The sequence below is a fragment of the Eschrichtius robustus genome, chromosome 16, assembly GCF_028021215.1.
Source record: "Eschrichtius robustus isolate mEscRob2 chromosome 16, mEscRob2.pri, whole genome shotgun sequence".
NCBI lineage: Eukaryota > Metazoa > Chordata > Mammalia > Artiodactyla > Eschrichtiidae > Eschrichtius > Eschrichtius robustus.
Genome location: NC_090839.1, coordinates 53,487,569 through 53,515,550, shown reverse-complemented (window position 1 = coordinate 53,515,550; position 27,982 = coordinate 53,487,569). Strand labels below are relative to the sequence as shown.

General features: G+C 57.7%; 1 protein-coding gene across 2 annotated transcripts; it reads right to left on the bottom strand.

The window, feature by feature from the left end:
- Positions 1–56: 56 nt before the first annotated feature.
- KCTD5 (potassium channel tetramerization domain containing 5) lies at positions 57–27,824 on the bottom strand. Of its 2 annotated transcripts, XM_068524527.1 has the most exons (7): positions 27,560–27,824; positions 15,503–15,611; positions 13,753–13,844; positions 11,693–11,788; positions 8,310–8,435; positions 5,440–5,498; positions 57–1,744 (listed from the first exon to the last, which is right to left on the bottom strand). In XM_068524527.1, the coding sequence occupies exons 1-6, from the start codon at positions 27,809–27,811 to the stop codon at positions 5,454–5,456; spliced, it is 720 nt and encodes a 239-aa protein (XP_068380628.1). In that variant the 5' UTR covers positions 27,812–27,824; the 3' UTR covers positions 57–1,744; positions 5,440–5,453. The 2 variants fall into 2 exon arrangements, with proteins under 2 accessions (XP_068380628.1, XP_068380629.1); XM_068524528.1 differs by lacking the exon at positions 5,440–5,498.
- Between the last annotated feature and the right edge of the window lie 158 nt (positions 27,825–27,982).

The window sequence follows — 27,982 nt, the reverse complement described above, 5'->3', positions numbered from 1 at the left end:
GCGCTTCCGCAGTGGTGGCTCTTCCGTGCATTTTAAGACACTAACAGTTGTTCCGCTCATTCATAAATACACAATTTTATTTGCTATTTTCAGGGGAAACTTAGGCATTAAACTGTAAGCTGATAAAATACGGATACCTAAAAAAGTACAAAAGTATAAATATCCCCTTACAATAAATTTTAGTGAATTAAGTCTTAATATCTTTAAATTAAAAAAAAAAACCCCACAAGCCTATCTATTATGTCAAGGTCACAAATCAAACAACACTAAATGGCCAGCAGCGCCCCACTGGTACACCCCGAGGCCAAGGAGGGGCTGCCCAGCCCCCACGCACTCCACCGGGAGGACAGGTCACCAGGGCCAAGTGTGTCCTGCAGAAAGATTGCTATAAACGGATGAAGCCAAACATTTAACAACATACAACAGACCTTACAAAAGGAGGAGGTAAGTCCTAGGTGCTGGAGAACTTGGTTCATCAGGTAATATTGGCAAAGGAGAAGAGGGCACAGGCAAGAAGCCTCTGGAAGCGTCTGGAGCCAGACAGCGGTCGGTAGGCACAGCTCCCCTGGAAGCTGGAGGTCAGGAGGCAGAGCCGCCTGCCGGGCCAGGCCCCCCAGATGGACAGGCCCCACGACCAGCTGAGGAAGGTCTGTTCTCAAAGCATGCGGACAGCGGTTTTCAAAGGAATCCCGGTAGCTCCGTCACGTCAGGGGGCAGGGCCCGTGCAGCCTGTGTCCCCAGCGCCCCAGAAACGTCAGAGAGAACTGCATAGTTACACGAGAGAGCCGGCGAGAGAGAGATGTTTGTGATGTGCTGTAAACATCCAATTTCCAACGTGACCTGGAGTTTCAGCTCCAGAAGCCGGGTGGACAGGCCTCCCGCCCTGACCTCCACCCCAGGTGAGAACAAGGCACTGATGGGCGCCAGCTCCCCCTGAGCCCCAAGGTGGGCCAGACGAGGCAAAACTTGTACCTCCCTTTACATGACTTAACAGATCAGCCCAAAAGGCAGCAGCACTTTTAGGCATTTCTAAGAAGTGAAAGCACTGGGTAGTCTATCCACAATTGGAAAGAAAGGATGCAAAGGATGCAAAGGTCTCTCGCCTGGAAACTACAAATGGAGAAGCCTTGACTGTGCCAGGCCGGGTCAGGCCAGTGGAGCCCAGCTCTGAAGGAGGACCGGGAAGTAGTGAACACGCGGAGGCTGGGAGAAACCACCAACCGGTCATGTCTGGGAGGCACAGCAGACCCCCTGCCCTGAGGACCAGGGCCTGGTGCATGCCAGGGTAACCAGCAGGCACCCAGAGCCCAGGGCCGTGGCACTGCGGCCACTTCCTACCAGCAAGGCCCAGGCTCCGTTACAGACTGTTTATGTAGCACCAAGAACGCTGTCCTTTAAATGATCTTCGGTGATTAAAGGGTCAGTCAGGAGCGCCCTGCCTCAGGCCCGAGCGGCACTTGTGAAAACCAAGCGGAGGTCCCTACAGAGACACCCGCCCAGGCAGCATGCCGCCTCTGAGTGGCGACGCCCGGCCTCGGACAGCTGGTCCTGTCTCTCACCACCCACCTCAGAGGCAAAAAAAGGATTCACACCCAGATCTCTAGAGAAATTGTCAAAAGCAGGTTTCTTCTCACGGCCAAGCTTCCTCGACATGGCAGATCATTGCATCTTGGGAAAAGGTAAAACGTCTCTTCAGTTGCCAACACTGTGTTCCTCACATCCTTGAACCCCGTTCTTGCAAAATCTGAAAATGCCAAATGCAGACAATGAGAACTCGGGCCTTGAATGGAAAGGCAGCCTGCAGCCGGGAGCTTCACGGCCCTGAGGCCAAGTGCCCTGCTTGGGGGTGGAGCCCACCGCAGGCCAGGGTCCGAGAACGGGGACCCTGCTGTGCAGGCCTAGCTTGCCCACTTCCAGGCCGCACACAAGGGGCAGGCCTCCCAGCTCTCCACCTCTCCACCCGAGCCTGACATCACCATGCCTGGGAAGTAGTGAACCTGTGGAGGCTGCGAGAAACCACCGAGCGACCACGCCTGGGAGGCAGCAGCAGACCTGTCCTCAACCCGGCGCCTCCCGGGCCTCCTGAGACATGTGGCAGGGCTCCGGGGGGATGACTCCTCATTGAGGCCCCAAGGACCTCTGGGCAGCATCTCTCTTGATGGCCTCCTGAGGATGGGAGGCTCCCTGCTCCCAAGGGTGCCAAAGCCCACCCGGCGGTTTAACTGCCCACCGACTCCTGATTTTCTCTCCAGCCCAGCTTGATCCCGGGCGGAAGACACATGTGTGCAACCAAGGCCCCCTGGGCCCTCAGCCCAACCTGCCCCTCTTCTTTCTTCCATGCCCCATTGTAAACCATGTCCCTTCCACCCTGCAGCCACACACCCAGAAACCTGGGCCCCTGGGATTGCCCTGTCACGCCCACATCCATACGTGCCAGCTTGCTCCCCACACTGCCTGGCTGGGGTCACATCTTCCGTAAATGGACCACCCCCCTTGAGGGTGCCAGCCCCCTCCTTGCTACAGCCAGACAGGACTCTCTGGGACACACACTTGACCCCACTGGGGAACCCTGCCAGCCCTCGGCCGCCATGCTTGAGCCTCTCCCTCCCACTCCTCCTCAGCACCTCGGAGCCAGAGCAGCACCCCCACCCAGCCTTCCTTGCCACTGGAACCATCCATGCCTCCCATCTTCCCCCAAATCAAGCTGGGAGCTCCTCAAGGCCACAACCCCCTGGGAGCCAGGGGAGACTTTGGAGTTGGCAAACTGTGCTATTTCGACACGTCAAGCATGGCTGCTAAGCACCAAGTAACCAGGACAGAAAGGCCACGCGTCCTGGCCAAGCCCAACCGCGCCCAGGCCAGCACTGTAAGATGACCCTCCCTGCGATCCCACTGGCAGTGAGAGTGGCCTCCCGGGGGCATTTTCCACTTGAATTTCAGAGCTGAGAGAGATACGGCCCCGAGGACACTGTGTGTTGCTGAGCCCTGGACCTGGTGCAACGCGGGGACATGCCTGGAAGGGGCACGCCCTGCTCATGCCAGGCCCAGCTCACACGGATGCCCAGCCAGAGTGAGGCCCTGTGGGCACAGGCAGACTTCTCAGGCTCATGGCCAGTGACCACCGGCCCTGACTCCTGCTCACTGTCAGGGCGGCTGTCCAGAACCACAAGGCCCATCTCTCAAGTCCCCCGAGGGCTTGTTCAAATGACTCAAGAGAAGCCCAAGCTCTCCAGCCTGTCCCCTGATGCCCCCCCATCCCTGTGGTTCCCCAGGCCTGTCCCTCTGTCTCTGACAGCTCTGAGGCCGTCCAGGCAGCACACCCTCTTGCCCGCTGCCCACTCCCCGGTAGGTGCACCTTCCACTGTGCTGGGGGAACAGCACCCCAGGCTGAAGGCCCCTCCTCAAGCCAGACAAGAACAAGCTCCTAAGCTCAGCAGGATTCGCCCGCTCACTGGGAAAGCCCAGGAGGCCCCTGTCGGAGGGACATGGTCTGAGGACGTGACTTGGGGTGAGGGTGGGTCCCCACTCAGCCCTAGAGGACCCTGTGGCCCCCATGGCGCTAGTCCCAGCCCCAAGAGGGTCTGCCGCCCTATCATCGTGGCTGTTTGCAGGGAAAGCTGGAGTTTGGGGGGCCATGAAGCCGAGAGCTGCTCACTCAGTGGGAGCCCAGCAGAGCAGACGGCATCCGAGTTCACAGGTCTCAGTGGTAGAAAGGACAAGGCCCACGTAACTACCACGCAGCCTGGCAGCGAGGTGACAGCACAGGAGGGGTCGCCCTGCCAGAGCCAGAGCCCCAGTGACTATCTCCTAACGAGGACAGAAGACCCCTCCCGGGACCTGTGACGGTCACGGCCCGTCTGCCCTGGAAGGAGCTCTCATTTGGGCTGCCGCCCACAAGAAGGCCTGAGCTGGGACACAGGGACTGAGCAGGCTGTGCATGGCACATGGCACCCCCGCCCCCCGCCCCAACCCAGCGGGCCCAGGGGCCAGGGCCACTCCAGGGCTGCCCTGCCATCAGCCCACCTCGCCCCTCCCACAGCCCAGACCCTGGCAGTCACGGCCACTGAAGCGGCTCCTGCCAGCAGATGTGAAGTCTGTAACTGGGGGCGGGGGGTGGGCAGTGCTGCTGAAAGAAGCCCCTCCTCCCTCCTGGAGGTTGGCTCCTCTATCCTTGCCCCCGCCCCAGCCCGTGCCCCTGGCTCCTACCACAGTTCACCATCAGGCCAGGCCAAAGTCAAGCTGAGCCCCTAAGGTGCAGTCACTCCAAACCGAGACGGGCCACAAACGCAAACTACCGCCTGATTTCAAAGACTTAGAGAAGAGCAAAGTAAGATATGTCAGTGATTTTTTAGGTTGAAATGACAATATTATGCATGTAATGGGCTAACAGTATTAACATCAATTTCACGTATCTTTTTATTTTCTTAACGTGGCTGCTAGAAAGTTTAAAACGACAGATGGAGCTCGTGCTGCACATGCCCTGGACGGCAGTGGTCCAGACCAGGGCCCAGCAAACTTTTCCTTAAAGGGCCAGGTAGTAAATACTTCAGGATTTCCGAGTCAAGAAGTAAAGCTGAAGATATTATGCACTCATATAATCACCAGAAAAATAACCACTAAAAACATAAAAGCCATTCTTGGTCTGCGTCCCCAGACCAGACTCACAGCCAGATGTTGGCCTCTCAGCATATGGCTGGCCACAGGCTCTTCCCGAGCTCCTCACCTGCAGGGCTTGGCGGGGAACCCCTGCATGACACCTGTGCCCTGCCCTCTCTGGGCCTCAACCTCCCCTGCGCAACGCGAGGGAGCAGACGAGGCGCTCCCTGCTGATGGGATCCTGGCTGAGCCACGGGTTTCGGACAACAAGAGGGGCCGGGAGGCAGCACGGACTTGAGGAGCAGCGAGGGGCTGAGGGGGCGTCCACGGAGCCTCCCATGACAGGGCAAACAGAAGGAGGGTCCCCACAGACTCCTCTCCACCAGCACCCCTAGTCTGAGGCATGAGGGAGTAGGGGTGCCACGGGCTTTGGTGTCGGGATCAGGGCCCACTCTCTGTGGCACAAGCCCCGACTCCTTGGCCCTGAGCCCATGGGTGGACTGGTGACAAGGTGGGGAGACTGGCGGGCTGGGGGCTGCGTGTCCCTAGGAGGCGCAGGCCCGTGTCCCTGCTGCTGGCACCCATGGCAAGGAGGCCCTTCCCAAGCCTGACACACACAGCGCGCAGGTGCCTCAGCCAAGGTCCCAACCCCACCCACATGGGCATCCTCAAACGGGACAGACAGCCCCGCCCCGAGACAGACTGGCTCCAGTGCAGATCTATGCGCTGGCATCTAGCATGGAAGGTTCTCTGTCAACTACAAGCACGAGACAGACGCAGGGGAGGAGGGGCTGGGATCAAGGAGGCTAAGGTAGGTGGTCAGTTTCAAGGGCGCAGGCTCACCATGACATTTACACTTAATCTGAGTCATTCCCTTCGTGACCCGTGTCCTCGTCGTCACTCTGGCTCGGCACCGGCAGGCGGCAGGGAGGAGAAGAAGAGAGGGACCGTCAGTGCAGGGCGAGGCGGGAGGCAGCAGAGGGAAGCCCAACCAGACAGGCCAGGCCTCCACGGGGCAGCAGAGAGCACGGCGCTCAGGGCTGGACCTGAAGTTGTGCTGTGCGGCGAACTACAGGCCAGCCTCGTCCAGATCACACTGTGGGGGGAAGCACGACGTCCCTGGGCCCCGGCACTCCCAAAGTTCCAGAGTTTTCCTTCCCTCTGTGTTGTGAAAAACTGAACCTTGCCCAAACAGAGGTCTGGCCTTTGCCCTCAGCTCCTGGGAGGTCATGACCTCCTGGACACACCAGTCTGACCATGTGATGGGGGGGTGTCAGTTGGCCTCCTGGACACACCAGTCTGACCATGTGATGGGGGGGGTGGGGTCAGTTGGCCGGGGGACTGGAGACTGCAATCAGGCACATGGGTGATCAACTGTTGATCAATGGATCAATCATGCCTATGTGACTGAGCCCAGTAGTATCTCTGCACACGGAGGCTGTCGGGGCACCCCTGGTGGGCGGTGCTCCATGCACGGTGCCACGCATCCTGACTGCACGAGGAGCACCTCTGCAACATGAGCTCCACGTCTGGCATACTTCCTGGCCTCTGCCCCACACACCCTCCCCTGGCAAGTTTGAAACCCCCCCCTCTTTCCGTACTTCCTGTAATAAACTGTAACTTTGAGCAGAACAGCCAGCAGTGAGTTCTGAGTCCTCCCAGCAGATCATAGAGTCGGAGAGTGGTTTGGGAAGCCCCTGAAGTTGGGGCTGCTGGTGGCCGCTCTCAGTGGACCGGTCCCCTCTCTGAGTTGCCCAACCCCCACCCGCTCTCTCCTGCCACTTCCACCTCAAGACGTGTGTGTGTGTGTGTCTGTGTGTGTGTCTGGCCCGTGCTGTGGGCACCCAGTGAGCAGGTCCACAATAGTGGACTCACTGTCCTCAGAACATGAAGTACTGCTCCAACCAGGCTGTGCACAAGTGTCCCCAGATCCCGACCCCCAATCCGGCCTCAACACTTTTCCATGGCTTACGGAGGCCCTGGCTGTGCTCCGCCTCCTGGGGAGCTCCTGCCACGGCCCCAGTTTAGAAGCTGCTGTGGCTGCCACACTCTAGAGCCAGGTATTTCTGGAGAGAGAAATAGGGCCGCACTTTCAATGGCAAAGGGATTTGGGGTCATGAGTGGAGTTCTGTCAGCACAAACGCATCCCTTCTGCAGCTGAAAAGCCACCCGAGGGACATGAGCTCAGGCAGTTGCCCTGGAGGACTTAGCTATGAGAATTTTTCAAGTTCAGAAATAAAAGTTTCTAAAAATAAGACAACTTGCAAAAGAGCCCTGCAAACGCTCAGAGAGGTATGGCTCCTCGTGAGGCTGGGGGCTCCGGGAGGTGGGGTTGCCTCCTACCCTGACTCAACAGGAAGCACGTCCCCAGGCATGGCACCGGGACCCCTTTGGTCCCGGCCCATTGCAGGGACCTGCACCAATCCCCACGACAGCCTGTCCTGGGCAGCGGCGGAACAGCCCAGACCCTGCACTTGCAGCTGCAGGCACCCTTGCAGACCAGGGGTTGGGGGTGGGGTGGGCGCCAGGATGTGAGGACTCTGGAGGCCCCAGGGCCTGGACAACTGCCCAGTCGTGCTGGGGTGAAAGAGCTGCCTCGAGCACCAGTGGAGGACGGCCATTGCGGGAGGACCAGCAGGCGAGGTGAATCTGCCATCCATTCCCAAGCCCATGCCTCCAAGGAAGACCCTGAAAGGCTCACAGGGGCAGTTCTAGGCAGGTAGCAGCCAGGGTGGCACCAGCCAAGAGTGTGAGGAAGGCCTGGAGCTCCTGGTTTAATGTCATCAGTTAAAACCCCTCTGGCCTTGCCCACACTCACTCAAAACACCCTCTGACAGCATGTCGGAGCCTTCCACCAGGGCCACCTGTGGGCCCAGGACACACAGGCTGGCCGCCACAGAGCCCCTGGGTCCCCTCAGAGCCGGCTGTGGGGCTGTCCAGGCACCACCTGGCTTGAAGGTCCAGAAGGCCTGCCTAGGCTGATGCTGGACTCTGCAAGGACAGACACATCTGGAGTCACCGACCTCAGGAACAAGCCCAGAGGAGTTGCCACTAGAACCTGTCACCTCCAGGCAAGGGTAGCAGCTGCTCCCTGCCACGAGGCTGCCCTTGCGCTCCTCGGGAGACAGAAGGGCCAGACGTCCAGCAGGGAGCCGGTGCAGTTCAACAGGAACTGGCCTGTGCCAGGCCAAGGCAACACTCCGTGGAGTCTCAAAATCACACAACCTGCCGTATCTGCTCCATTTACAAACCAGCACGACTCCCAAGCCTGGGATGGGTGTATCCGAGGCGGGTGCCACCAGGAGGCCCTGCCCTCCAGCCTCGACGTCCCCAGTCCCCAGGAAAACAGCCCACAGTGGCATCACTCAGAAGCGTAGCCCCCACCGGCAGGACTGGAAGACAGCAACACTTCCAGGAGCAGGCTAGCGGGTTAGAAGAGGTGAGGGCGGAAGGCCTGGTCTGTGGGAGCCGCAGCGTGTTCAACAACCCCACGCTCCACCACTCGCATCCCGTGGACGTCCGTGTCCTCTGTTCCAGGACTCTGCTTCTGATATGCCAGGCAAGAATTACGTGATGATGGACAAGCAGCATGAGGCGAGCAGGCCGCCAGGAAGCCTGCACAGCCAGGAGCGCCGTGACGACAGTAAGAAACAACACAGCAAAGGAGAGAAACCCAGCCCTGCAGAGGGCACTCGGGCCACAGCCTCACCCACCTTGGCCTTCTCACTGGGCTCACTGGTCGTGCCGTACGGGGAGTTGTGCAGCTCCTTGGAGACCACGCAGAGGAACTCGGCCTGGTCTTCACTCCCGTAGTTGTAGGAAGAGCCAATGCTGACCAGCTGGGAGGAGAGAAGGCCAGTGGGATGTGGGCAGAGAGCCTCACACACTTGGCTCAAGACCAGCCCCCCGCCAGGAGGGAAATAGCCTGCGAAGACCCCCGGCAAAGACGGCCAATGCTCAGGGAAGCTAAGGGACAGGATTCAGCCAAGAGACTTTTAACAAACTTACTGAAAATAAAGTCCCTGAACACCCACACTCAAGCTCGGACGCAACCGTACACACACACCACGTGCAGGACAGGCCTCCTGTGCCAGCACGTCCAAGCTCCTCTCAGGTTCCTGGCTGGGTCCCGGGGACGCTGAGCGACCCAGGGAGGGGAATGCGATGCTGGAGTGGGCACCAAGCGGGCCGGGCCCGAGAGCAGGCAGCGGGGCGGTGGCACTCTGCTCTGCCCATAAGTTGTGCCCTCTGCACGGGCTCTGAACACACAAGTGTGAGCACACGCCCGCACACATGTGAGGGCGAGCCCCTCCCCAGGGAAGCCAGGACCAAGCCTTCCTCCCACTGGGGCTACTGACTGCGAAGGGGCATAGGAGGGCCGCAGCAGCTCCGACAGGCTCAGGGAAGGGCCGGGGGCAAGAGAGATGCCGGGGCTGTGGCTTCCCACGCCTCAGCCGAAATCTCAGTCTGGGTGTGTCCACGCCCATGGCCCTGCATCCCCGGGCCTCCAGGTCACCACTACGGCCACACAGGAGCTGAGGGCCGACCCGCCTGCTCCAGCTTAGCCCCAGAGCCACCAGGGACTTTGTGTTTAATCAAAAGAAAAGCACTAAAATTGTAGTGAGCTATCAGTGGCACAATTATCGAGGCAGTGCCTGAAAGGCCCTCCATCTTTGCCTTCTCTACTGATGGAACTGCCCACGGAGGAGAGGCCAGGGACGGGAGCACCACGTGCAGTGACAAGGACATGGTGAGCACCGCCGAGCGAGGGAAGTGTGCAGAGCGGTGCGGCCCGCTCTGGGAAAGGAGAGGAAAGCCCCAGGGCCAGCGTGCCCACCCTGCCTCTCTGGTGGAGTGAAGTGGATGGTTTCTAGAGGTCATGGAGGGAACTGATCAGACGCCCGAGAAACTCATCCCTCCCACCCTTCCCCCAAGGCTAGGTAGGGTGCCCATCTGTCAGCCTCTGCCAGAGATAACACTCTGGATGCTGGGGAATGGGGTCCAGGGAGTTTGTGTTTTGTGTACACATACAGGTATTTGTTTTCCGAAACATGGGACTGATCTTGCAGCAATGCTGTTTTATAATTTCTTTGTAAACCTTAGGCTTTTCATTGGGGGTTAGATGGCTACCAAAGCGATAGTGAAATAAAGAGTTGAGGAAGGGGAGGAAAAAAAAAAAAAAAAGGTCTGTTCTAGAAACAGACTGGAAGGCTGTTCTAGGTTCATAAATGCCTCTCGGAGACAGGCCCACCACCTGCGGACCTCAGGGGTGCCCGGCCCTGGATGCAGACGGAGCAGCACGTACGCAGCCACTCATAACCAGGTCTGCCCAGGGACCACATCCTCACGAGGCGTGCAAGCCTCTCAGAACCTGGCTCTGGCCTTGTCACTGACCACTAGGCGACTCTGGGTTCAGCCCCACCACCTCGCGGGGTCCCAGGCTCCGGCCCCTCTTCCCCTGCAGTTCCGGCTCCTGTTTCTGGGAAGTAGACAAGTGAACAAACATGACCCTGGTTCTGGAGTTTCTCCGGCATGAACAGGGGGAGCACGTCCCCAAGGGAGGAACTGGGCAAAGCGGGTGAGACTTGGGGAGAGAGGAGCTGCTCTTTGCTGTGGGTTTGGGATCCGCTCGGAGGAGCTCAGGACAAAGCCCCTGAGCTGGTCTCGGGGAGGAAGTGCCCATGCAGGAGGCACGGGAACCCCTCTCCCTTCCACAGGAGCCACAGCGAGGGTGACCTAGTTCACGGATCCTGAACCGGTGACCACAGCTCCCGTCTCCCCAGCCCTTTTCTAGGCTGCACACCAAGGGACAAAACGAGGGGCGGTGGGAGCCTTCCTTTCCTTTGTGAGCCTGGCGTGACTGTGCTGGGGTCAGGGAGTGAGGAATGCAAATGCAACCACGGGACCCCGCCTGGACACCCTCCACACCCCCGCCCCAGGGCAAGGGCAGGGCATCAGAGCAGCCCTGCTGGCTACGTCTCCGGGTGGAGAGTGGGACACAAGTGCCGACTGCACCTTTCATGACATTTCAAGAGGTTGCCAAGCATTCTACAGCCTGATTCATTATTTCAAAAGACCCATAACAAAGGGTAGCCTTAATTAGGAGGGATGCCAGGGGACCCCATGATTTCCCACCGTGGACAGAAAGCTGGCACCAGAGGACGCTCTCAGGAGCCAGAGGGGGCGGGCTGGGGTCACAGACCTGGTCTCCGCCCTTCACGACCAGCGCCCGGGGCTCGGGCCGGGCAGGGTCATAAGCCCAAACCTCAGAGTCTCTGCCTAAGACACACAAACAGCGACAATGAGCTTGTGGGCAAGGTATCACCCACTCAAGAGGACATCCTTGCCGTGTTCTCAGGCCCACAGGTAACGGGCTGCAGTTCCCCAGGACGAGAGGCAGCATGCCCACAGAAACACCAGAGCGCTGTGGACAGAGGGCGGTGGGTGGGCGGAAGAGACTTGGCTCTCACCCCTTCTCACAGCCGTCCTAGCAAAAGCAGAGCTGAGAAAATGAGGGGCATGGCTGAGCCAGAGTCAGCAGCACTTTCCAATCAAGGGCAGGACAGGGGGCTGGGGGGCTGCAGAGCAGCCCCAAGGGGAAGGGCATCTGTGCCAACGGCAGCACAAAGGAGCCAGAGCCCCATCTGCTCGGCCAGCACAGAAGGGCCAGGAGGGGCCAGGGCGGACACGGGAGGGGACGGGTGGTGGGGTCAGGCCAGGAGGCACTCAGGATATTGACTCCACACACACACACACACACGGACACACGGAGATGTCAGAGAAAAGCACACAGAACAGTCCTCCCACAAAAGAATGGGCTAGACTAAGAAAAATAACTGCAGAGAGAAGACTTGGGAGGTGGGACCCTAAGAACAACTCTTGCCACTCCCCCCATCACCCGTGACCAATCCAGTCAGGACTGGTACAGCTGCTGCTTGTGAGAGGTGCTGGAGACATGATGGGGACCCATGCTTCCATGAACTGCAGGCCGCCCAACACCTCATTACTGGTCCCGGGGGCCAGCTGACCTGAGGACCCGAGCAGAGCCTTTATAATTAAAAGATCCACTGTGCTGCAGGCTCAGGGGGTACTCTACCTGCTCAAACTTCCAGCCGTCGGACATGGTGGAGACCATCTGCGTGAGCTCCTCCTCCTGACACTGGAGCACACGGTACACGTGCTTCACTGGCACCTGTGAGAAGGGCCACAGGTGAGGGCAATGCCTGTGCCCCGCCCCCTCGCAGCCCCACCCCACGTGCCAATCAGGGATGGCGACGGGGGCCCTGGGAGGCCGACAGTTCCCTTCCACCTCTGGGGCCCAGGTCGTGATGCCTAAAGGAACCCCAAAGGCATCCACCAAAGAAGCAAAACAAACATGCTGGAACAGCTGCCGTTTTCTGCTTTCCCATCCACCTCCAAAAATATTTCCATTTCTGAATTCCAAAATAAAATGAGTCATGTTCCTGAAATCCCAAGAGCACCTGTGGCTAGATGTGAATACACGATGACAGCCATTCCTGTGCCTTGGGGGAACCACACAAAGTCTCTGAACTAAGGGGGTGCCTTGAGAGCCAGGCAGGACCAGCCTCAGCCCTGCTCCCAGAAAAAAGCTCTCAGACACGCACAGCAGCTCGGACAGGAGCCCGTGGATCTTCCGATCCACTCACCCACCCGACCTTCGCTGAGCTATGCTCCAAGCTCGGCTTCTGGCAACACCGCGGGGAGCACTGGCCAAAGGCCTGTCCCAATACAGCTGCCGCTCCAGCCGATACACAACGCGTCAGTGACAGGGTCACAGCTCAAAGTACACTGGTCACCACACAGCCCAAGTGCTTTCATCTGTGCAACAGTGGAGGACACTGAGCGCTGCTCAGCCTGAGCCTGCTAATCCCCTTGCCAGCCTGTGAGGGGGCCTCTCCCACATCCACCATGCAGGGGGGACACAGGCACAGAGGGCTGGTGCCAGCCCAGGTCACAGGGTTCGTAACCAGGGGGGCTGGGCGGAGGGGAAAGAGGCCTCAAACTGGCCAGAGATGACTGGGGAGCTCGTGGCCACATCTCCTGCCCCCTCCCCAGGCCCCTCCCGCTGTCCCGATGGTCCCGTGGCTCCTGCAACAGGGAGAGGGCGGGGGCTGTGTGGTGGCCGGTCCCAGCCTCCCATGCCGTCGCCCCAGTGTGCCCTCCCCTGGCCCCTGACCAGCCACTCGGAGAGGCCAGGCTGTCAGCAAGCCTCTTCACAAAGGCCAAGAGCTCCAGCTCAGGGCCTGCCGGGCACCCAGCGGGAAAGCCCGGGGTGGGTGGGGGGCAGTGAAAGGGTTTTAAGTGGACGGAGACTCTTCATGTAGTCTGGCATGAAGCTCTGAGAGAAAGTGCACTTCACGGCAGCCTCCTGGCAGAGGGAACCCACCGGGCAGGGCCTAGCGCTCTGCTAGCAAGTGCAGAGCCGGCACCGCAACAAAGACTAATGCCTAGACCCTCTGGCACCTCCCTTCGTGGGAGGTGCTAGACACAGCCCACCTCAAACAACACTGGCCTAATGGGTAGCAGAGTGGCCGTGCTGGCCTTGGCACTGCTGACTGTGGTCAAGTGCAAATGGGTCCCACATGGAGCTCTGCACCACTGGGGACACAGTCCAGCACAAAGAGTACCTACTGAGCCCTTCCTTCCTGGTAAAAGCCAAACTCTCATCGTGCCTACACACACCTACAGGACCCCCACCTCATCCGTCTGTGCCCAGCATGCCGCCAACTCCCCTGTGCTGTCCCTCCAGCCACGCTGGCCCCCTGAATGGGTTGAGTACTCAGCTACCACAGGCCCTTTGCACTTGCTGTGCCCTGTCTGCAATACCCTCCCCGAGACGGCCACACACTCGAGTCCCACAGAGGCCTCCTGCTCTCCCTCTGCCCCCTCCTCACCCTCACTGGACCGTCCTCCTCAGCAGCTGCTCATCGTTCCCTACTGGAGTGGGGCCCCCGAAGCACGTGCCCTGCGTGCCGGCCAGGGCGCCAGCTGGCAGCACCGCGGGAGGTGTCCAGAGGGCAGGCCACAGGCGCCAGGACAACTCCAGAGGAAGCCGGTCAGCAAGGAGGGAGGGAAGCGAGCCGCGCCTTTACGCCAGACCTCGGAAGGTTCCTGCACCTTAGTCACCGGTCTCACCTGTGATGTTCTGCTGTCTCGTTCTCTAATTTTGTCCTTTACAAGTTTTATTAGTGAGGTGATATTGTAAAATTCTGCTTCCTCCAACACCCCTAGAATAAAGAAAAACAACTATAATTCCCACCAGATCAAAGAATAAACGTTGTGCCTCTGCCCCTCAGTGGACCGGTGGCCCATTCTCAGCCCAGCCCACTGGAAGCCCCCGGCCCCCGTCCTGCCATCCTACAGACTCTGCAGACACCGCTGGCTCTCAGGGCCCCAGGGCGCACACGGAGAAAGGGCATGTTTGTGGACACACGTCTGGCCCGCGTCCTTCCAGGTGACCCTCTGGGTGCTGAGTTCACGCCGGGTGCCCGGGACGTTTCTCGAACAGACCCCCTGCAGAGCCTGCGGCCGTCTGTCCTGGGCTAGCGGCCGCCTCACATGGGTCCCTGCGTCAGTCAGAAGACGGCTGGTTGAGAGGCTGCTCAGCTGCGGGAGTCCTGCCAGCTTAGGAACCCTTTCCTGCCGTTTGCAACGTCCCCAATTTAGGGGCTCTGAACGGCCAGGAAACTCTTAAGAGCGGATCGGAGGGGCCCTGCCTTGGGGGCTCCTCGTGGGTATTCCAGAAGGTCAGGTGCATGCCTGCTGCCACCATGCCTGGTTGTCCCGACCAGTCTGCACTCTGCACAGCGGGTCCCTGCGCTAGCGGCACCGGGAGCTCAGAGCCGTGGACTCTGTCTGACCCTCGAGCTGCAGCCTAATGAGGTCTCAGGGACTCAGCAGAGCGGGGGGTGGGGCAGCCACCGCCCAGGCAGACGTCTCTCTCTTCAAGGCCCCAAAGGGAGGTGCACCTGGCACGTCCCATCTCAGGATGATGCGGGGCGACGTCCTATCAACCCTTCCCTTTGGCTCCAGGGGTGGGGACTGTGGGGCTGCGAATAAGCCCCAGAAGCCTCAGGATAAGCGCTTTGGCCTGAAGGGCCAGCCTTCTACCATCCAGATGCTCCAGGCGCCCCTCGTGCTCTGAGGGGCAGATGGGAAATGGCACCCGTGGGGGCCTTTCTCCCGAAAAAAAGCACTGCGTCTGAGGCTGATGGAAGATAGGTGAGCGAGGCCGGGCGGTAGGGGCTTGATCTGTGGCAAGTACCACATTTGCTTTCTAAGCAAATCACGCTGGGAACAGTTTGCCTAGAACTGTACAGCTGCACACACAGAACACACGTGTGTGCACGAAAAAGACGCTGCAAAAGAAGATGCAGACATGCCGTCGGAGGAGCAAGAGGGCCCAGAGAGAAGGAGGCAGCGGGCTCAGCTCAACAAGCAAAGGGGAGAGAGCCCTGGGCTCTCAGCACCACCCGGACCCTGAGCTGGGAGCCATAGTACGGCAGGCATCTGGAAACGCAGGAAGAACTCAGAGGGGGTTCTGCCAGGGCTGCCCCAGAAGGAGAGCAGACCCGGGGTGACCGAGACCGGGGACCCCCGGGAGGCGGTGGGCCCCAAGCTGTGTGAATCAAGGCAACCATAGAGCAGCGGGCCCCAGGGAGGAGCCCCACCCTCACGGCACCAGCAACCAGACGCCTGAAGGAGGGAATGGGTTGCAGTCCCAACCGGCCCCCACCCAGCTCTGGATTGTCTCAGCTTCCTGGAGGAAAAAAAGGGGAAGCGGCAGCACCGAGCAGCCCTGTTGCCTCTGAGATAAGCATCTGTGAGGGATGGAGCTGGAGAGCAAGGGAGGGCCCCCCCGACCCCGGTCCCGCCTGCGACTCACCTTCCTCAGCAAGGTCTTTGTTAATGACCAGCTTTCCATGTCTCAGGTAGTTCAGCACAGGCCCAAAATAGGTGGGGTCTCTGTCGATTAAATAGGCACCTGTTTCATCCTACAAAGAACAACACACCAAGGTGAATCCCAGTCAAGAAAGCACAGTTCCCACAGCTGGCCCGCAGCCCACCCACAGCTAAAGGGGGTTTTGGAGGCTTGTGGGCTGTACGCGTCTAACACACAACTGGAAGGATCAGCGTTTATGGCGCTTTAGGGAACCCCTAAGCAGCGTCGCCTGCTTCCAGCCACCTGCAGCCGTTGACCCTGATCTGTCACCACTGCAAGTGAAGCCAAGTTTAAGCTCTGTTGCATCAAGGTGACCTCCCTATTTACTCTGAGGCAAGGAGATTGTGTACAAGGCCTCTTTCCTCACAGCTCCAATAATTCCTGAGGGCGAGTTCATCCTTTTCTCATTTCAGCAACCGTCCCACAAGAGTAACCTGACACACTTTCCCCCATGGGATGCTCTCAAAGGCGGGACTGATGCCAACAGGTCAGTATCTGAAGGACACCGTGACCCGGGCCGCCGCTACTCATTTCGGGGCTCCTCGCTGGGCAGGACTGGGTAGTCAGAGGCTCATGGAACACAGCTTCATTTTCTGCTGCCAAGTGACCCTAGAGCTCCCCTGAGACTGCTGACCACCGAGGAGGCCTCCCCCACAGCAGCGCCTCCCGGGGTCCATCTACAGAAGGCGCTCCCTCCACACCTGGGCAGGCCCTGCTTCGCCCCCATGGGCCAGGGCCTTTCTGAGTGTTACGGACCCTCACTGCCCACGGCACACAGTGTCAGGCATCTTGGCAGGGAGGTGGCGAGGTGGAACCCCCTGAACCTCTTGGACGTGGTGAGCCCACGGTCCCCAGAGCTCACTCCCACTGGGAGGAATCTCAACCGTGAAGCGGAGTGCTGTGTTAGGACCCCCTTCTCACTCATGAGCATCAAATCTGGAATTTCGTGTAATAAACCTGGTGGTTTCACGGGTTTCCTCCCGAGTCCACAAAGCTGTAAAAACCTGCTCTCCTCAGATCAAATCCGGATGTGGGGCCAGCGGGACCCGCAGCCTCGCTGATGGGTGGGCAGGCCCCGCTCAGCCTGGAGCACCTCTGCCCCTTCCTCTCTCCCACAGGCCCTGGGTGCTCAACCCAACCTCCTGCCTCGATAGGCCTGGTCCCCCCATGGGCTTCCTAGCCCCCAGGGCAGCATCCAACCACACACAGACCCCCAACTTCATCTAAGGAAGCACTGGTCAGATGTTGTCCCAAGGGACCCTGCCTCCCGGCCTGGCTCCTCAGCCCTTTCTCCAGACTCCCTAGACCCCTCCTCTTCTCCAAGCAAGGCCAGAAGACCCCTGGGACAGGTTTCTGGAAGAATGATGCTTCAGCAGCCTCCCTACTGGTGAAAAACAGCCGCCATTTCCTACAAAGGGGCCGAGGTCTGGAAAGAAAAGGATGGAGCTGCCGCAACACGGAATCCAGGGGCTCTTCCCTGCACCTTGCCGATGAAAAGAGCCCAAGCATGACAAGTGCAGATTGCCAAGCTCAGGAATTATTCATCGGCTCACTGCTACCTCCACAGACAGCTGGCAGAAGATCGAGAAGGAAAGATCAGACAGGGACTGGGCTCATCTCCGCCCTCAGGACACCCCAGGGAGCCTCCCTTGTCACACGGGGCTGAGGTCCCACAACAGGGCTCAAGGCCATGCCACCGACACACTGGGTATCTCGCTCAGCACTGGGAGTGGGCGGGAGAGGAAAAGGAAGTGACCCAGGCCTCCAAAGCCTGGAGGGATGGGGGATGGGACAGAGAAGGAGGGAAAGGAGGTGAGCCCACAAAACTGTGGTGGTGGCACGCCCAGGGCCAGGTGAGAGGGCCACCGCCCAGATGCAAAGGGACCCCTGACCAAGCACTGGAGAGCACTGGAGAGCCAGCGATGGGGCTGGGCCTCCACACACCAGGCTGACCCGGAGAAAGGCAGGGGCGGGAGGCCGCTGAACAGGGGTGGCTTTTTCACTAAAAGGCCACGTGGCCAATGCTCCGAAGGAACTCCTGCCCAGGCCCAGCCCTCAGCTCGGCGCACATCAGGCCAGGCTCGTGGCCCCATCTTAGGGTGCCTGAGGTGAGGCCCTCTAACCCCGGGGGGCTGAGGACTCCCCAGGAGAGACTGGGGACCCAGCACCCAGGCTGGCAAATGCAGAGGCAGCAGCAAGGGGTTGGGGGACAGCACGCCCCCACCAGCCTCCCCAACATGCTCCCGCCCATACCCTGTGCTCAAAGGCAAGTGGCCTCCATGCTCAACTACCCAGCCATCCAAGGGAGGGGCAGGCCCGTCGCTGTGTGGGGACCCCTGCCTTCATAAAAGGAGCAGCCTCACGGATACTTCCAGAACAAGGCCAAAGAGTCCAAGGCATTTGCTGCTAACTGGGCTGGAGCCCAGGCCCAAGGGTGGAAGAGCAAAGAGGACCCCACCTGCGTCTCAGGGTCTGGAACCCAGGCTTCGTATCCACCAACAGACGTTCCTGGTGGCCCACCCGGAGAACAAGAGAGGCTCTGGTCCCTGGAGATGCCGGGAGCACAGCCGGGAGAGAGCTGGCACCACAGCGAGGGGGGCACAGAGCCACAGTTGGCGGGAGCACGGAGGTCGAACCCCTGGGGTCCAGGCTCACGCTCGGCTACTCAAGGCACATTGCTCCTCTCTCCAGGCCTCAGCTTCCCCATCTGTCAAATGAGATACTCAGACAAGAGGAGGCCGGGGGCCCTTCTGGCTCTAACGGTCTGTGTCTAGTCCAACATCTCTTCAAGGTGACAGAGCTGGGCTCGTGACCTATCCTGGGGGCTGGGACAAATTCCAAGGCAGAGGAAGCCACATGCTCTGGCCACAGAGATGGGGAAGCACAGAGCCAGGAGACTGAAGCACACACCTGGCCAGGCCCTCAGAGGCCTGCGCCTTCCACGCCTCCTCCCCAGGTAGGAAGCGAAGGCAGTGCCTCCAGTGACACCCTCCCCACCCCCCCACCCCCACCGCACAGTCCGTGGCTTATCTTAAAAACCCATGTGAAAACCTAGAGGAGGCCATCCTGGGCACTCAATCCACACATGGGTTTAGAAAGCTGGGGCCGAGAGCACCCCAGAAAGAGAGGCCTGGGTGCTGGGCATCCAGACCTGCACCAGAGCACTGGCTGCCCACAGCTGGGCACCAGCTCCCTGGGTGTCCCAGGACGCACTGCCTGATCCGGCCTCCAGGGGACTGGGGAAGCTGGAATGGGCTTCAGTTGGGACCCTTGTCACCCCATGCTTCTCCCACGTGGTGTCACCAGCTGAGGGCAGGAAGCTCAGTCCAGCAGCTGCCACGCTGGCCCCAGCAGTGTGGCCTTAGCACTCCCTCCCGGGAGGGAAGACCCACCCACCTAGACCTGGAAATGCAGGCCCATGGGGTGACCCTAAGATACTGAAGGTCAAGTGGCCATCCCCAAGCAGTGACAAGCCCGCCCCTCCAGCCCCGCCACTGCTAAGCAGACTTTAGGAGGCTTCATGGCAGCTTCCTCCATGGACCCCACAGGGCTCTCTGGCCCAGTTTCTTCCCGTGGATTTGTTTTGATCTGATGGGCTTCATTAAGAAACAAGGACGAGGACTTCCCTGGTGGTCCAGTGGTTAAGAATCCACCTGCCAATGAAGGGGACACGGGTTCAGTCCCCGGTCCGGGAAGATCCCACATGCTGCGGGGCAACTAAGCCCGTGCGCCACAACTACTGAGCCCGCATGCTGCAACTACTGAAGCCTGCATGCCTAGAGCCCACGCTCTGCAACAAGAGAAGCCACTGCAATGAGAAGCCCGCACACCACAACGAAGAGTAGCCCCCACTCACTGCAACTAGAGAAAGCCCACACACAGTAACGAAGACCCAGCGCAGCCAAAATTAAAAAAAAAAAAAAAAAAAAGAAAGAAAGAAATTAAGAAAAAGAAACAAACAAGGCTGAGACTCTAGGGTTAGGAGAGACTGGGCAGCAGCATGTTGGGGCGGCGCTCTCATCCTACAAGGAGTGCCAGGGCCCCCAAATTCCACTGAGCTTTATCTTGGGCAACAGCCCAGAGGACCGCAGACTGACTCTCGTTTAGAGGCACCCAGGCAGGAGCTCTGGAGGAACACCGTCTTCCAGCACCTGAGCCCGAGCAGCACTCGAGGGTGTACGCGTGCCGGCAAGGGCTGCCTGCACACTTGACTGTGACCAGGCTGCGACTGACACGGGCGCCAGGGCCCTCGGCATCTCATGTTGCTTGTGTTTGTAAGTGGCCCTGGGGCCTCCATCCTAAGGCAAAAATAAAGAAAACTACAGAACACAGAAAAAGAGAAAATACCAAAACATCCCAAATTCAGAAGTCTCAGGCTCGCTTATGCAAAAGCATAGAGAGAATGGTCTCTGTGACACCCACACCAGCAGCGGAAGGGGATGTCCGAGGCTCGGCCACCGGCAGCTGTGGTAACAGCACCCCATCCATCACCTGCTCATGGGAGAAGAACCTTGTGATGTGCACTTGGCATGGTCACACTTACAAAAGGCAGCAAGACACGAGGATCTCTCTCCTCCCTCCCTCCGTCCTCTCCTCAATTTATATAACAAGCGTGTGCTACATTTATATAGTGGCAAGGCTTGAGGTTTTTGGGTTTTTTTGTAAAAGAGCCAGAATTAAGATTGCTTGCTTGACAAATCATTTTTCTCTATTGACTATCCCCACTTCTCACTGAGTCTGCATTTGACCTACTTGTGAGGTGCTGGCTTTTAAAATATACATCTATCCTAAAGGCATAAAAGAGAGAAGTGCTGGACTTGGCTCTTGAATATTTAATGGCGGTCATGCCCGTCAGGTTACACACTGTTTGCTGGGGGCTCACTGATGGCCAAGTTGGCCGAATCCCACTCCAAGGGGGCCCAGCCTCTGAGGCCGAGCTGCTAGGCTCCAGGGAACTGTGAATCCTGCATCCCTGAGCCTGTGCCGCAGAGGGAACGCCCTGGCCACGGCCAGGAGCACCCTGCCCGCAGTCACTTCTCTGAGAGGAGCCAGCAGGCAAGACAGGCCAGAGCCCATGTCACATGCTCTCTGAGGAGACCCCTGACCTGCAGTCCCAAAATGGACGGAGGCAGAGAAAACGATCCTGATTGGAAACCCGCGCAGCCCCACCCCGTCCACTCCCTTCTGAGCAGCCCAGCAGCCTCACCCCTCGGCGCTGGTTAGGAGGCAATGCTCTGACAGGGCCGCTGAGGTTCTCCCGCCCGCCTGTGCCTGGCCCTCACGTTCAAGACAGATTCGAATGCACTGCCCGGCGAAACATCGTGGGTCCAGGGCGGGCCGCCGGCCCCCTTGATAGAACCATGCACATGGCCTTGAAAACGGCCATAAGGAACGAGGGTCGAGGAAGTCAGGCTCTCAGGCAAGGCTGTAGACGGAAATGCATTCTGTGGTCAAGTCTCACTCCAGCTCCGTGCATTCTCTGGAGAGGCCTGCACCTGGCTCCTTTCTATCACCTTCCCAACTTCCACAAACACACGAGGAAATGGAACACAAGAAACGCACGGCCACTGGAGACTAGAAATGCAAAGGGTTGAGTATCCCAAGCTAAACGCAAGATGTATTCTGTCAGATTTCCCCATTTGAAATCTAAACGCAAAAGCACAGAATTTTCTGTACACAAACATTTGCAATCAACATAATTAGAAATAATTTTCACTCTGAAATTATCCATTTAAGTGATTCTGTTTCACTTAAAACCTTCACCTCTGCCCTCTTTTCTCTTTTGTTTTCTACAGTTTGTCAAATCCTTGACCTAGAAGAGGCCTTAGACATCACCAATTACAAATGAGGAAACAGAGGCCCAGAGGCCCAGAGGCCCAGAGACTAGAGGCCTGTCCAAGCAGCAGATGTGCAGAACTGTGCTGACGTGTGTGGGAGTGCTGGCTGCTTCTGACTTAGCTTTCCCCATATAAGACCCTACGATGCCCTGTGTACACCTGCAGATCGGAAACCCTCTGGCACACACAGGGAATAAAGGAAAAGCAAGGGCTCTGGGTCATTCCCACCCTCAGATCTCAACCAGCACCGAGCTCTCAGGGCCCTGACCCCCGGGCGCCTCCCAGTCCTAGAATGTGGCTTAGAAACAGAATTTAGGGTGACATAAAGGACTCAAATGAGGCTCACTAAGAAACAAATGCAAGAGGACGTGTGAAAGGACCCCAGCACATGAGGCTCCTGGTTATTCTCGTAGAACAAACGTGCTTCAAATTCACCTAAGGTGGCGGGGGGGGGGTGTCCCACCAAGCTCCACGAACAAACGGAGATGGCTCACAGGGACCGTTCAGCTCAGCAGGACCAGGGCCTTCTTGGAGCAGATGCCACATCAACTGTGCAGACAGAAACAGGCATCGGGCCACCCCAGGGTGTGGGGCAGTCGTGGGCAGGATGTCGTGGGTGGACCTGCCAGCCAGAGAGCCACCCGTCCAGGTCACAGCGCTATGAACATCTCTATCACAAGGCAAGGGGGAAGCCATCTGTCCGGATTTCTCAGGTACTTCCCTCCCTACAGACACTCCAGTTACAGAACACCTGCACATAAATCCCCTACAGATGCCACACTACTCAGCTTGGTGGCAAGAGAGAGAGAGAGAGAGAAACTAGGAAGTCAACTTGACATGGAAACAGGCGGAAACCACATCCGCCTGGGAGAGAAGCACCAGTAGGAAGAGCCCAAGGTCCCTGGCCGCAAACCTCCCCACAGTGGTTCTGCAAGCCTGGAGGCGAGGCCCCCTCCAGGCCCAGAGTCTCCAGTCCCCTGGACACCAGTCACTCAGCTCAGGCAGGCAGGACATTCTGCAGCCAGGACGCCCCGCCAGGGGTTCACACCACGCCCGCTGCTCCCAGGGGTGCCCGAGCCCTCCCCAGCAGCTGCCCCACAGCCACCGCCCTGCTGGCTCCAAGGCGGCCTCTGTTCTCTTCCTACGCTCGGCCCTGCCAGCAGATCCGGTGCAGAGTTCCCCCTTCCTTCTCGCTCGGGCTGAAGAGCAGGCCCACGGCTCCTCTGCACCCTCGCCCACCTCCCCTCCTCACCGAGGACTGCCTGGCGCCCAGGACTGCCTGCCTCTCCGTTACCTGTTTCGAAAAACCTACCTTGGCCTATGTAGTGGCAGTGATGGGCTGGCCCAGCTCATCACCTCCAGAACCAGCCCCAACGGAGCCTGACTTGTAACACCAGGCCAGGATCCTGGAAGCCCAACCACTGAGGAAACTAAAACCCACAGAACATAATACGGATGATGAGGAGAGATGAACGGTATACACCCCCGCTCAGACGCCTCCCTGATGCCACAAGCCCATCGCAGACACACATGGAGGATGGTACTGAACTCTGGAGCTGTGTTCTCCAGGCTCGAGGGCATCAGGTTTCTTGTACAATAACTCGATGGCTGCCCAGGAAGCTGTGCCCCTCCCCCTTGGCACAGGCTCCAGTGCCCAGAGTTGGGAACCGGCCCTCCAGGGCCTGTCCTAAGAAGTGTCCGTCTGGGACACAGGGGGCACTGAAGGGCCCGGCTTCCACACCCCACCCTCTGAGGCCGGCCCAGCAACCAGAGCTACCTGCCAGCAGCATGAGGTTTGCGGCAAGTGAGGGAGCGTGTAATAAGTGACTAAGAGGAACAAAAACAAATTCTGAGGGGGACAAAAAAGCATTCTTGGTACATTCTTTCTAAAAACAAAGTACAAAAGTAAAATAAAGACTACAAAGAGCCATCTCTAATTCCTGCAACGACCCAGCACCAGGCACTGTGAGGGGGAGGGCTCATATTCCTCAGCTTCCTTAATTCTCACAACTCCTCCTCTGTGACTCCGCTCAGAGAGGTACATTAACTAACCCCAAATCGCAGGGCAGGTTAAGTTGTGGGTGGAGTCAAAGTCAGGCCTGAGTCCAAAGTCTAACTTGGCCACCATGAAAAATGCCCCGTACCCCCAACACCCACATCCCACCAACTCCAGACCGGAATGTGCTGGGCGCTCTGCAGTCTGGGGAGAGCACCAGTGCTCAAGGTGGCCTGCTGGCACCCTGGCCACACAGACCCCTCCCTGGGTGCCACACAGAGTCAGCTCCTCTAAAGGACTTTAAAGATTCCTGGCCCAATGAAAGCTGTCCTTGAGCATCCCTGGAAAGCAGCCATGTGCACCCACTCCAGGGGAACGCAGCCACAGACAAGCCATAAGGAGCTGGCATCTCTGGGTTCCCATAAAACTCTATTTGCAAAACCAGGCAGGTGGACCGCAGCTTTCTGACTGCTGCTCGAAACCAAGACCAGTCACTGTCCCGCTGGCCAAGAGCGAGTGAAGGCTGCCCGTGCGGTCGGGGGAAAGAGGAACTGCTCTGCAGTTGACGACCACTTCCTCCCAGCCACCCTCAGACGGCTGACGGCTGTGTCCGATGCCCCAAACAGCTCTCCTCACTAAAGGCAAGCCCTTCCTCAGGGCTTCCCTGCTCAGGTCCGAGGGGCCCTGTGGAGAGGTGACCATGGCATCCACGGCGAGCGAACCCCCACTGCACTGGGCCACCACCTGCCCAGGGCCTGAGCCAGGCGTGGGGTCAGGGCTGAGAATACGCTCGGAGCCAATCCTCAAGCAAAGCGTGAGACGAAATGCACAGTGGCTCGGGACCCCCACTCCTGGCCTCAGACCGGAGACCCAGCCCTCTCACTGGAGCTCACGATGCTCTCAGCCTTTCGCCTCTGACTTAGTCACACGGAACATAATCTGCCGTTTCACTCTAAGTAATCCCCACTTCTCCTGCCAAGCAGCTTAAAAGATAGTCTTTCCACCCACACCCCCATCACTTAGCCCTGTCCGTAAAACTCCTTTCACTCACTATCTTTCTAATCCTGAAACTCTAGCCAACACCAAGTACGCTGGGGGTTGGCACAGGCAAAGAACTGCAGAGGACATGGCATGTCATCGGAAGCACCTCGACAGCCCCACCCCTCAAAGACCCATCTGATGCCACCACATCTGCAACCCCAAAGCCAGGACGACGGCCCTGTTGAAGGGCAAAAGCTCATGTGAAACACAGTTTTCTCCAGGCCTGGCTCAGGTGCAGAGACTGAATGCCCCCCCACCCCAAATCCTACTTAATCTGAGTGGTTTCCAACCACCAAGTAGTATTTCCTGTTTCCCTTTTATTCCTAAAGTATCTCCACACTGAAACAGGGACCGATTCAGCTCTGAACAAACTCTAATCTGTTTTCAACAATGCCACTGGGCCAGGTACCATGGAATACAGAGAGATATAACCCAAATGAATCACATGTCGAGTATTTACAAAGCACTTCTGGGAAGGAGTGTTACACCTGGCCTGCCCCTGATGGAACAGGGGAGAGAAAAATGACCCAGGATAGCAGGTGAACAGATGCCGAAATGAATAACACAGACACAGCCCCACTGGGGAAGCACCAGGAGGAAGTGAGAATTCACACTTGGGCTATCTATAGAGAGAACTTCGTGGCAGCAAGGGCCCCGAGTCAGAACTGGAGACAAATAGGGTAAGGGTTTAGCGGCTTGGGGCACCGTGGGCAGTGGGTCCCAGTTACAGCCCAGCTCCCCACCCTCCCTAACAACCTGTCGGCTATTTAACAAAGCACTCCTCCAGAAAAATGTCCTGACACCACCACTCCCACAGGGCTTCATGACTGAGCTCCCCGCCAGACACTGTGCGTTTAACAGCAAGCTCCAGGTACTCTCCCAGTGAACTCCAAACCCATCAGGCTCCTGAAAGATTCCAGATCTTCCACCTCTTGGAACTCCTCCCCCTGATCTCCCCACCCATCCCCGACCCAAGCACTACTCTGCAAGCCCAGGTGCTCAATGAACAGGAGACAAATGCCCAGCAGGAAATCTTCCACCAGGTGCGTCCAGCCCTGTGAATATCTGTGAGGTATGCTTTCATCAATCTTAACTATGAGGTCAGGGTTTGGAGATTTTTACATGTGATTCAACACCCTGTTTCTCTTCCATCACATAATTGCTAGCATCCCACTCTTCCAAACACCCCTTTCCCTCCACCCTCATCCTCAGATTCCTCACTCAAGGTTTAATGATCTAGGAGTGAATCTCTGGGACATTCTTTCATCAGAACCAAAGGGGGAAAAAACTGAGAAGAATGAGTACCTTATACATTTTCTCATTTGAGGTAAAACACTCTACGACCATGACTAATGGGAATTAGCATTACTCTTTCTGGCAAATTCACATCTGTGGCTAAAACTAACCCATATTTACTATCAACTATTTTATGAGACAGAAACTGTATCTGCTGCATTACCTTTATGTTCTAAATTTCAATTTTACAATTGGGAAATCAAATGTGGTTAAGTGGATGATGGTGAAAAAAAGCAACTTCAACATAGACATACTCTGATAAATTACCCTCCCCAAAGGACTACTATACAGTAAAGCATAATTTTTTTAAGTAGTCTTGAGACAGTAAAGACTTAACTGGGCAAACTATAGTTAATCAGCTCTGAATAATTGTCTCAGTGCTCAACAGACAGCCATTGCCTCAAAACAACCCAATGGACAAGAGCAATGTAAAATCGGACTCAATATACAAAAAAGAAACGCTCAAGTAGAAATGCAAGTGAATGACCACTAAGGCCCACTGTTTAAACAGAAAAACAAAACAGTAAAACATACACCCACGCTATAAAAGGAAAATCATAGCTAACAAAAGCTTATTTCTATCCTGGAGATGACTATCATTTTCTGGGAGGTCAATTCTCTAAGAATGGAGAGCTTGGTCAAATGAGCAATGGAAACAGCTGGGGGGGTGGGGGAGGGTACCGGAGCGCTGGCATCTCAAACCCTGATTTCTACCCATGACTGGTGGTTTTGTGGTAACTCGAGTTCTCATTTCCCGATCATAAGGTCATGCCACACAGAGGATGGTCTGTGTCAGGCTTCTGGATCTTGAAGACGGATCTGAATCTTTCTGGGAAGCCTATGCCTGGCAAATGCTGGGCTGGCAAGGCACAAAGCCAAGTGCAATTATGTAGGCTCGAGTGAAAGACACAGGAAAGTTAGAATAAGGTTTGTGAACTGCCTAGGATAAATACAGGTAACAATTATTCTTCCAACAGAGCCTTTTATGAGTTTCAATGCTGTTCAGCTCCAGAGATATTCTTCAGCCACACAAGTCTTGTAAAGGTAATAATTAAAATAGTTTCTAGTACCATCTGCACAACAGTATGAGCATTTAATCTGATGAAAGGCAATCAGCAAACCAAGCTAGAGATTCCTATCCTTTTGAGAGGGCAATAGGAAAACTAGGTTAATTAGAAAGTAGATTGAAAAAGATTTCCTATTTTGCCCTTCCTTAACACCCCTAAGCCACCCCTTAATATGAGCAACATTCCGTTTGAAAAATCACTCTATGGACGGCACTTTCTGAGAGTGTTGAGTGGGTGCGTGTTGCGGCTGAAAACGATGGAGCACCAACTCTCTAAATGCAAGTCACTGGGAAAGGCAGGCCACCCGTGTCAACCCCCCACACCAACGTTAAGTCAAACGTCTGGAATGTGAGAAGATGAGAAGAACACCAGGGTTCTCGGATTCCAGAGCCACTAAGTACACTGGGACGGAGAAGAGGTGTTCTCACACCAGGGGCAAAACAATCTGCGGAGGAAAAGAAAGTAGATCCACAGCAGAGTCTGGGGTCTGCGAAACCTCCTCCACCGAAGAGCAGAGAGGGCGAGACAGAGAGACACCCCGACGTGGACTGGCTGGGGATCTTCGAGGGTGGTGGGCGCCAAGGCGCCGTCCTCTCCTTCCCCGGCCCAGGACAGGGAGTCGGGGGGCTCGGGTCGAGCTGGAGACGAGGGGAGCGCGGGGCTCGGAGCCGGGGCGGGTCTCCTCAGCGTGGGGCAGGGGGCGTGCGGCGGGCCGCCGACCAGGGCGGCCCGAACCCTCCTGGCTGGCCCGCGCGGCCCTCACCTTGTCCGAGTCCAGGTCGGGGTCGGCCTGGCACAAACGGTACAGGAAGGATTTCGGATCCCGGCACAGCGTCTGCCGAGTGGTGAGGAAGTAGGTGCCGCCGACGTTGAGCCGGACCCACTTGGACACGCTGCCGGGGCGCTGGGGTAAGGCGCCGAGCCCCGCGCTACAGCGGCGGCACAGGCTGCCCCCCAGCCCCGCCCCGAGGCCGCCCGGGGCCAGCGGCAGCAGCTCGCAATGATTCTCCGCCATGATCCCAGCAAGCCCCGCCACAGCTCCTCTCTACCGGAAGCGTCCGGCCTTTAATACAGTCCTCCGAGCTCCGTCCCGCCCACAGGTCCGCCCTCGTAAAGCGCCCACCCCGACGTCACGCGGGAGGCGGAAGTTCAGGTCCGGAAAAGCGGCCGTCCGTTCCACCTTCCG

What these genes read in the sequence shown, in the direction of transcription:
- KCTD5 (XM_068524527.1), bottom strand. Translation starts at nt 27,811, where the DNA reads ATGGCGGAGAATCATTGCGAGCTGCTGCCGCTGGCCCCGGGCGGCCTC. An exon ending in CCGACCTGGACTCGGACAAG is followed by an intron (nt 15,612 to 27,559) that starts GTGAGGGCCGCG and finishes TGTTCTTTGTAG; the next exon opens with GATGAAACAGGTGCCTATTT. An exon ending in ACGGCTGGAAGTTTGAGCAG is followed by an intron (nt 8,436 to 11,692) that starts GTAGAGTACCCC and finishes CTCTCCTCCCAG; the next exon opens with CTGGTCAGCATTGGCTCTTC.